At 33.0% G+C, this 10,722-nt stretch overlaps 1 protein-coding gene across 1 annotated transcript; it reads left to right on the forward strand.

Annotated features, from left to right (window-relative positions):
- The first annotated feature begins 5,245 nt into the window (after positions 1-5,245).
- On the forward strand, positions 5,246-5,980 carry LOC111502606 (Testicular haploid expressed gene). The gene is made up of 3 exons (XM_023156716.2): positions 5,246-5,448; positions 5,526-5,655; positions 5,710-5,980. The coding sequence occupies exons 1-3, from the start codon at positions 5,326-5,328 to the stop codon at positions 5,892-5,894; spliced, it is 438 nt and encodes a 145-aa protein (XP_023012484.1). The 5' UTR covers positions 5,246-5,325; the 3' UTR covers positions 5,895-5,980.
- The last annotated feature ends 4,742 nt before the right edge of the window (positions 5,981-10,722 follow it).

Here is a 10,722-nt window from a genome sequence, read left to right on the forward strand (position 1 = left end):
TCGCGTTGCTTACAAAAACTCGACCTTGGCGAATTTTGTGTCGTGATTTGGGCCGGCACCCGTAAAAAATTCAACGGACCCAGGAACTGAAGGTAAACGACCATAGACAACGACGTGTGCACTATAGGAAAATCCTTAGGTTCTCAAAGAGCTGTGCCTGTGCGAAAGTAGTATTGGATTTGAATCGCTGGAGATTAAATTCATTTTGAAAAACGTTCTTAGGAAATTTATTCCACATCAACGCAGTTCTCCAAATGAAAGAGTTCTTGAAAGTGAAATTCGAGATGAAGTTTGCTGAATGGGCTCTGAAGCACTTGGCAACTGACCCTAATTTTCATCGAAAAATCATCTTCAGCGATGAGGCCCATTTTTGGATGAATTGGTACGTGAACAAACAAAATTTTCGAATTTATGACGATACTAATCCACATATGTTATCCAAGAGCGTCCAGTGCTTCTTGAAAAAGTCACTGTTTGGTGTGAATTCTGGGCTGGTGGCTTCGCCGGTCCATATTTCTTTGAAAACGACATTGGTCAGGCCATCACTCTCAACGGCTAGAACTAAAGGTCGATGATTACTAACTTCTTTTGGACTGAATTGATTGATCTGGACACCAACCAATATCAATATCAATATGATAATTTAATAATATCTCAAATCGATTCATTTGAGACTAAATCATAAATTGCCTAAAATTAGCCACATCTGGCAAGATAAATAGGTAAATAACACCCTTCCAGTGGCGTGCTTTTTCAATTTTCTTCACTGTGAGAAAAATGGGTAAAGTACTGTGTAATAAGTGTGAAAAGGATTTAGAAGGGGAAGACATTGTCGTATGTGACTGCTGCAATGATGTAGTACATTCAACATGTACTGAACTTACAAGTACCGAACTTAGAGCTATTTTCCTTTAATCAGATCGATGCATTACATATTTCTGTGATCAATGTAGAAATAATACTAAGCAAATGCCTAAACTCATAAAACAGCTAAGTGATATTATGAAGATAAATAAAATACTTCAAGAGGAAAATGAAAAATTGCGAAAAAAAATTGATGACATGAATGTATCCCACTCACATTCTGACATGGAATCTAATTTGCTTGGAAGTGAAGATCTAACATCAGAAATTATAGACAAACAATCACGAGCGGCCAATATTACCATTTATAATGTGAATGAACCTCAGGGAAACCTCCACACTGAAAGATCAGCACAAGAAAGAGAAACCATGAATAATATACTGCAGGACTTCAACGTCAATAAGGAAGAAATAAAACATTTCAGATTGGGAAAACCAACAATTAACAGAAATCGGCCCATCAAGGTTATTTTCAAATCACAAGATGATGCCAGACATATATTGAAGAATAAACAATTGATAAAAATACCCAGTTGAAAATATCTAATTACCAAACTCTAAAACAAAGGGACTATTTCCGTAAAGTGAAATCTAAATTGGATGAAATGATTGCAGCAGGGGATAACAATAGTACCATCAAATATATGAATGGAAAGCCCACAATTGTGAGAAACAAAAATTTTAGTCATGTAAGAAAAAACCAGTAAATAACCCTGATATACAGTTGAACAGTGATATCTTATACCTCAATGTACAAAGCCTACTGAATGAATAAAGATGAAATTCAAGAAAGTATTGTTTGTTATGATCCAAAAGTAATTTCATTAAGTGAAACCAGAACAACTGAGGATATTGAAGATGTGGGACTTATAATGGACTTATACTACTTGCATCCGTTGTGATTCAAAAAACAGACATACTGGTGGCGTTGTCATGTATACCTATAAATAAAAAATTCGAATTTTCTATTTTTAAGAAGTTCATACTGAAATCGAACTACTGGTGTAAAATTGTTAAAATTGACTTTAAATCTTCAATATGGTTGATCGGATGTTTATATCATTCACCTTCTAGTTCTCATGCAACTTTTTTAGAAGATTTCGAGGATGTTTGCGAGAAGCTTGAATTAAATGATTGGAACGAGAAAATAACTTTTTAAAAAGAATTTATTTTACAAACTAGAGACGACTGTCTCTTACGAGAGCTACAAACAGAATGATAATTAATATAATGTTAACTGGATGCTAACTGCATGTCGAGATAAAGAATTCCTGGAATATCTCTTACTCAGCTGAATTTCCGTGTGAATGGCCGTGTCGTGGGAACTATGACCACGTAACTCTTGTGTCATCTAACAATCGCTTTATTCTGGTAGGTGGTTTTAATTCGAACTTATTAGAAGAAAGTTTCTATACAAAAAAATCAAGAATATTTTCACAACCTATGGTATAAATCAAACATTAACTGAGCCTACTCAGTGACTAATAACGATAATATAGTTTCAAATGTTCATTTAACGCCAAAAATTACTGACCACTCAATTATTTCTGTCAATTCCCTCTTTATAGTCAATCTAACAAAAAAAGCTCAATAAGAAAATACAGAAATCTTTATGATAATAGTTTGAGTATAATTAAAGAATAAGCTCATTTCTTGTAATTGGTCTTTAAACTCTATAGATGTTGATTTACTTTATGAAGAATTTCTCGAAAAGTGTTCAAATATTGTCAATAGTATTTCTCCCATACAAATTAGTAAGTTCAAAAGCAATATTCCTTGGTTTGACAATGAAGTTTTTATCAAAATTAAGAAACGGGATGAAGCCCATAAAATATTCATGACTACGGTGGGAGATGAAGATTTAAAAATAATTAGATGGGAAAATTTAAAAAAATTGAAAAACGATGTGGTTAACTCATTGAAAATGAAGAAAGTTCAGTATCATCATAACAAAATAGACAGATACAAGAATAATTCTCATTTGATGTGGAACACCTTAAAAACCCTTGTTAATAGTAATGATCGTACATTTCCTAACCTAATCCAATTTGAAGATGAAGAGGAAGTAAGTACTAAAAAAGATGAACATGACATGGCCGAAACTTTCAACCTATATTTTGTAAACAGCATCTAACCTATAGTCCAAGGTATTGAGAATTGAATGATATAATTGGGTCATTAGATAATAAACGTAGTATCCATGAAACCTTGAATTCTAAAATATTAAAGCAAGTATTTGAAACAGCTGGTCATAAAATCCTCAATTTAATCAATACATCGCTCCATAATGGTCAATTGCCTGAATTATTGAAAATAAATTCCATTATACCCATACCTAAAGTTACAAACACTATAAAAGCAAGTGAATTTAGACATATTAACACCTTACCGCCAATAGAGAAAGTTTTAGAAATAGCAGTATATAATCAATTATTAGAGTTTATTGACAAAAATCAAATCATGTTAAGCAATCAATCTGGTTTTCGAAAAAAACATTCTTGTGAAACAGCACTACAGTTCACTAATGAAACAGATAAAGGTAAATATGTTGTAGCTGTCTTTTTAGATTTCAAAAAGTCTTTTGAAACGATTGATAGAAGTATTTTGCTTCAGAAGCTAAGAAGATATGGGATTGAGTATACGGTTTATGAATGGATAAGTAATTATTTATCAAATAGGAAACAAAGAGTACGTGTGAACGATTATTTCTCATCATATATAACAAATTACATAGGAATGCCACAAGATAGTGTGGTTGGTCCCCTATTATTCATTCTATATCTGCATGATATTCAATTATTTACAGACTGTGAGTTCATCAACTAATTTGCAGATGATACCTTATTGGCCTGTACTGGAGTAAATTTAGAAGAAACTGTTGGCAGAATGAATAAAGTTCTAGAGAAAATGGAAATATATCTGAAAACCAATAAAATGAAACTTAACGTAAAAAAAAGCAATGATGATTACTACTAAATTCAAATATAATCAAGTAAATACAAACAACAAAAATATAAAAATTGAAGATGAACGTATAGAAATAGTAACATCAGTGAAGTATTTGGGATTTCAACTTGATAATTGCTTATCATTCGACGACCACTTCGAATATATTGAAAAAAAGATTGCAAAAAAATTATATTTTTTCTCAAGAATCGCCAATAACCTACCAAGAGATACAAAAATGATGGTATATAAATCAATAATCCAACCACACTTTGACTATTGTGCATCTATTTTATTCCTTTTTAATTTGAACAAAGTGCAACAAATACAAAAACTACAAAATCGAGGAATGAGAATAATTTTAAAATGTAATAGGTATACACCAATTTCTACCATGCTATCTGCTCTACAATGGCTCTCAGTATCCAAAAGATTATTCTATTGTTCCATGGTTTTCATTTATAAAATATTAAATAAAATGACCCCACCATACTTGCTATCATTAATAACTTTCAATAAGGACATTCATCACCATTCTACTAGGCAAAACAGTCACATTCATATAAATAGAACAAATACAAGAAATAGTATGAGCAGTTTATTTTTTAAAGGTTTTGTCCAATTCGATGATTTACCTGATTCAATTAAATCTACTCTATCATTAAAGATTTTCAAGAGCGAACTGTTGAAATATATTCATGATGGAAATTGAAAAATTTTTTGTTCAGTTCAAATTATGTATGTATATAAAGCTGTAATATTTATATGAATTTTGTTGATTATATTATATTTTAAGTTAGCTAACCTGTATATTACGGAATCCTAATTCAATAAATAAAAATAAATTCAAATTCAGGACTGCGCTATACGTACCACCTCATACCACCTCATACCACATTTTGTCTGTTTTTCACTCTCAAAGGTTGTTTGGAGGATAATAACTTCAATTTCATCAAAATATATTAAGTAGGTATGTCGGTAAACCAATTTTTATTATTTCGTCAACGATTTCAGACCCCTAGAGATTCATGAGTATATCCGAATTCGCTCGTTGAACAAAAAATAATGAGGACAGTTTTGGGGCCACACCACAACTCCTCGAACGAAAATATTTTATGAGTTTCATATTTATAAGATAGAACAGCAAATGTGTTAATTTCAGATATGATAAAATGAGTTTACATGAAAAATCGAAATAAGAAAATCTTATTGAACATATTTCTGAAAAATGTTAACGATTATGTATCTATACTCGAAAATAAAATGGATTCGTTAACATGACACCCAAAAATAATCGCGGACATCACGTTAAGACAAATAGCCAAGTGCAAAGATGGGCAAAACTATTGACGAAAACAACGCATTCCACGGAGTCACCAACAGAAGCTAATCGCACATTTGTGTGGGGACATCTAACATATCCAGCTATTGGTCCGTGATAATGATTCCGACAGTGTCACTCAATTTTGACAACTACACGAAAAAATATTTTCAAATTCTTCGTGAACTCGAAATATGCCCAAATCTATTTTGAAAGGCAATCGAGGTAGCAATATTCCTGACGACTTCAGAAAAATTAATGCAGAAGATATTTTAAAGAAACCAACACTAAAAAAGAAAGGAAAGAAAAATGCTCAGGTAATAAAATATATTTATTGTGTCGTTCTTAACTAGAAAGAGATCAGTTAGTTATAGGGTGTCAAATATTTTTTTAGATGAGACCTATAACTGCACCGAACCAGCTTTCTCATACTATTTCACACTTAGCAGAACCAAAAAGAAGGTACAGCGAAAACTGCGATGACAGTCATTGGGCTATCAAAAAATCTACCTTGAATTACAAAGGTATAATCTTTCATTCACCCAACAAAATGACTAGAATTCGTCAATATTTTTCAGCAACAAGAAGAATAAAAAATTTGGCACAACCGAAATCAATTTCTCCAAAGATTAAAGATACGTCGAGTTCGTTTATTTCGCCAAAATCTTCAGTGACTCCAAGTGCTTTAAAGTACAAACCATCTCGGAGGATTATGGATTTGGCCAAACCGAAAGACTGGATTTACTATGAGCATTATGATTAAGCGCCATGAACTTAACATGGTTTGGAAATGAATTGAACAAATGTACGGAGGATTATTAAACAATATTTTTCATAGTGTGCAATGCACTCTGACTTTCTCTTATGTAACACCTGGGCTGAAAAGTCCCGGACCTAAGAAAAAACCGCGTTGATGGTATTTCCCTTCTCAAGATAATCGCACATCCCAAAATACCGAGGCCATAACCTTTCCAGCCGATTGTTGCGCTTGCAGGCGCTCTGAACGAGATGCTCTCCAGTCAGATGAGGATCGTTTTGATTCCGGAGTGAAGTGATGCATCCATGTTTCACCCACTGTCATATAGACCCAAAAATTTCAGTTTGTTATGTTTAAACTTGGGCAAACACTGCTCAGAATCATCAAAACATTCTTATTTATAAACAAATAGTGTGCTCTCGTGGCACCCACTTTGAACAGAACTTTCTCAAAGTCAAATAATATAATGCCAACATGTTCTTTTGGTATCTTTACAATATCAGCTAACTTAAGCAAATTCACTTTTCGATCATTCAAAACGATTTTGTGGATTTTTTTATGTTTTCTGGTGTTACTGCCTCATTTGGACGTCCACTGCGTTCTGCATCATCGGTGTCTCTACGACCACATTTGAAGTCAGCAAACCAACGGTATTTTTTCCAATCAAGAAACAGTGTAAAAATAAAACACGAAATTGTTTTCAATCCATTGTTTTGAAAATAACAAAAGTAGTGTCACTCTTAGCACAATAACTCACAAACTTATGAGTGAAATATCATGAAGCTTCAACAACTTTTTCTTGAAGGTTAGTACTAACTGAAAAAGCGGTAAATGCAATCTATGTCTTAGGCACAGTAGAATAATACAATCAGTAGGCTATCTAACCACATGATCCGCCCGAGTTGCCGACGACCTTCAACCGCTCTTAGGATGAGATTCTCATCCAACGCGTTCAGTGCTGTAGCATCGAAGGATTTGACGGTACCACGGACATCGGATTAGTTATAAACGGTCGGAAATTGATATTGTGTTCAGTTCATTCGCTGTTGTTATTATTGTTTTTAGTTTTTGTAGTTGGTTATAAGTAATTTACCACAAAATATTCTAAGTAACCTTAAATTTCGTTTTTATATGAGCGCACGCCTATGGTAAAAGAACGAAATTGGCTCCTCACTTTGTTTTGAGGTCACCGAGAACTTTGTGAATTTTTGAATGAAAGTAGTGGGAGTCGACTTAATGGTTTTTGGTTTGGAGTTTTCAAGTCGGAATATTTTAAGAAACAAAAAATGAAAATAGGTGGTTCTTATATGCGCTTCCCTATAAAGGTATATAAGGTAAAAATACGCGCGACAGATTCTGATTCTTGCACCATCTAGCAGTATGTGTACAAAGTTGAATCAATCTAACTTCTCGCGTCGAGAATTTTTGACAAAACAAAAGCGAATCTGTCAAAACACCAGGTTTTTTATGCATATTCGTTCTGGTCTAGGAAAAGTATCAAATCAGATTTTTCAATTCAGACGACGATGGCAAATTTTTCACATTGTCGGTGGTAGGTACTTTATTATACTATGCTTTAACGATGCAGTTGAAACAGTATTTGATACACCATCTATTGGAAATAATTTACAAAAACTGAAGGTGACCCAAATCAATATCAAATCCTTTGAACCTAAATTCTTCAATACAAGTTGCATCTGTTACTTTTAGATGTCAACAAGTTCATAAATTATTATTTATTTGTGAGGTGATGTGAAAGCTTTACACTTTTCGTCCTCATAATTATTTTTCCTGTGAACTTTTTTCAAACATGAACCAATTAAAACATGTCTGTCACACCAGAACAAAAGTACTGAAACTAACGTGTTTCGTTAAACCCAATAATAGACCCTTCAACCGCTCCCTTACAAACTTTCTCAACATCATATAAAAGAGAGATATACTCGAAAAAAAGCCTTATCTGTTATTAGACTTGAGCGAAAGGGTTTCAAAAAATTATTTGTGGTAAGTATTTGGCTCTTAAAGAAGTATGATTATTCATTATCTTATTTTGTGCAGTTAATTAAACACTTGTGATATACTGTTTGGAACCTTTGGTGTAGTAATGAATATTACTGGAGTTTTTTTCCCAACACCAAATCGTTATTTTTACACCTCGACACGTGTTTCGATCACCAAGTGATCATCTTCAAGAGGAAGATAAAACTAATAACTACTCAAAACTAAAGCTACTTATACTAATCAGGTACATCATACAGGTAGGTAATCAGTAATACCACCCATACAATTGTACCACCCTAAATTAATTTTACAATTGGCCTTTCTATTATTTACAATATGTCCTTATATGTATTTTAAATGTTACAGCTATATATAGAACAATTTTCAGCTATATAAAATTAGTTTCACAATATTGCCTATCTAAATATATTTACAATGTGTCTTTTTGTAGTAATCAGTAAACCCAACAATATTATTTCAACAAGCTATATAGTATGCTATTTGGTATTGGTCCGTTGTCGTTATTCTTAATATTATTATGTTTACTTATTTCCACACTCTCATAGGCATCTAGTTGCCTGTTGTTATTAACTTGTCTAACTAATCTTAAAGAACTGAAGTCTATGGAATGGTTTTGTTGCAAAATATGATGGGCGACTGCTGATTTTTCAAATCTTCCATATTTTAAGTGTGCTATGTGTTCCTTATATCTCACTTTAATAGATCTTTTTGTCTGTCCATAATATTTTGCATCGCAGTCCTTACATTCAATTTCGTAAATTCCAGACTTTTCCGAATTCTCGACTTTGTCTTTTGGACTTCCCAACAGGTTCTGCAGTGTATGACTTGTTTTAAAAATCACCTTCATACCTAGTTCCTTGAAAATCTTTCCAAAGTTCTTCGTATATTGGTGGTATGGAACTGAGATGTATTTATCTTGGTTTTTGTCCTTTCTGAAAGTCGAGATTTCGTTCATTCTTACCCTAAACTTCTTTTTTTTCCTAATTATGTCATCTACAATACCCCTCGGTAAACCGTTAGTGGCTGCTATTTCCTGTATTGTACTTTTTTTTTGTGAACCTATCATGTGTTAGAGGGAAAGTCAAAAGACGATGCACCAAAAAATTCAACCCAGCACGTTTGTGTTGGGGAAAAAAACTCCAGTAATATTTATTAAACACTAATTGAAATACTTGTGATGCACTGTTTGAAACCTTTGGTGTAGTAATAAATATTACTGAAGTTTTATCCCAACACCAAACCGTTATTTGTAACACCTCGACACGTGTTTCAATCTCCAAGTGATCATACACATACAATGTTATCCTTATTTATACCTGCGTCTTATTTATCCTTAATTAATTTTACAATGTTACCTTATCTACTAGTCTGGTAAATATGACTTATTTCTACGCTCTCATTAATAGGCATCTAGATGCCTGTTGTTAACTTGTCTAACATCAATGAACTAAAAGTCTATGGAATAGTTTTGTTGCAAAACGATGGGCGACTGCTGATTTTTCAGGTCTTCCATATTTTAGGTGTGCCAAGTGTTTCTTATATCTTATTTTAACAGTTATTTTAGTCTGTCCATAATATTTTGCTTCACAGTCTTTACATTTAATTTCGTAAATTCCAAACTTTTCCGAATTGTCGACTTTGTTCTTTGGATTTCCTGAAAGGCTCTGTAGTGTATGACTCGTTTTTAAATACCACCTTCATCCCTAGTATGTGGTAGGAACTAAGATATATTTACCTTGTTTTCGTCGTTTCTAAAGTCGAGATTTAGTTCATTCTTAACCTAAACTTTTTCTTCTTTATTATATCATCTACAATATCCATCGAGAAACCGTTACTGACTGCTATTTCCTATATTGTCACTTTTTTCTTTGTAAACCTTTCATGTGTGAGAAGCAGTCTTTTGACGTTTTCTCTCAGAATAAAATTAAAAGCAAAGAACAGACCTCGAAACGTGACAGTTTCTACAGCTACAGCTTTTTGAACACAAATCTCATTGTGTTCAGCAATAACTTAGCACTCTCGATAAATACTGGAAAACAAGTTGATGTACTCTACACAGACCTAGCGAAAGCATTCGACAAAGTGAACCATGGAGTTCTCATCACCAAATTAAGGAAATTCTCAATGAGTTAATCAATGATAACATTAGTGAAGTCGCATATCTATCAGATAGAGATCAATTTGTTGCTTTCAATAAAAAAAGGTCGACACTATTCAGACGAACCTCTGGCATTCCTCAGGGAACTTTTATTTATAATGTTCATTAACAATATAGGTGACTATACCAAACCATCAACGATGAAAGAGACAGTGAAAACCTTCAGAAAGACTTAGATTCTATCACTATCTTTTGTGAGACGAACAACTTAATGCTGAATGAGGGTAAATGCAAAGTTGTGTCTTTTTTACAGAAAAATGTTATTACTCCAACAGAATATTCAATAAATGGCACCAAACTGGAAAAAGTTGCTCAAATCAAAGATCTAGGAGTCATATTTAATAGTAACTTCAACTTCAGAAATCACATAGAATATATTGTACGTGATGGTTTTGTGTTAAGAAACGCCAGGGATTTCAAATGGGAACTAGGAATTCTTCTATTCAATGCCTTTGTCAGATCAAAGCTCGAATACGCCTCAACAAACAGCATTTCATTCAGAGATGATAGAAAAAATACAGAAGAAATTACTTAGGTACACCTACTTCAAAAAAATTAATATTCTCTCTCTATAATCTCCTATAGGACTCAACTAGAACATTTTGACATGCCAACCCTGCCAGATGTCGAAGCTTGAATGATGTACTATTTATA

This window comes from Leptinotarsa decemlineata, unplaced genomic scaffold, assembly GCF_025532065.1.
Source record: "Leptinotarsa decemlineata unplaced genomic scaffold, Ldec_3_MD MMD2_tig00000008_RagTag_RagTag, whole genome shotgun sequence".
NCBI lineage: Eukaryota > Metazoa > Arthropoda > Insecta > Coleoptera > Chrysomelidae > Leptinotarsa > Leptinotarsa decemlineata.

Coding starts and splice junctions, on each gene's coding strand:
- LOC111502606 (XM_023156716.2), top strand. CDS start 5,326: ATGCCCAAATCTATTTTGAAAGGCAATCGAGGTAGCAATATTCCTGAC. Junction 5,449..5,525: donor AAGGAAAGAAAAATGCTCAG/GTAATAAAATAT, acceptor ATATTTTTTTAG/ATGAGACCTATAACTGCACC. Junction 5,656..5,709: donor ATCTACCTTGAATTACAAAG/GTATAATCTTTC, acceptor AATATTTTTCAG/CAACAAGAAGAATAAAAAAT.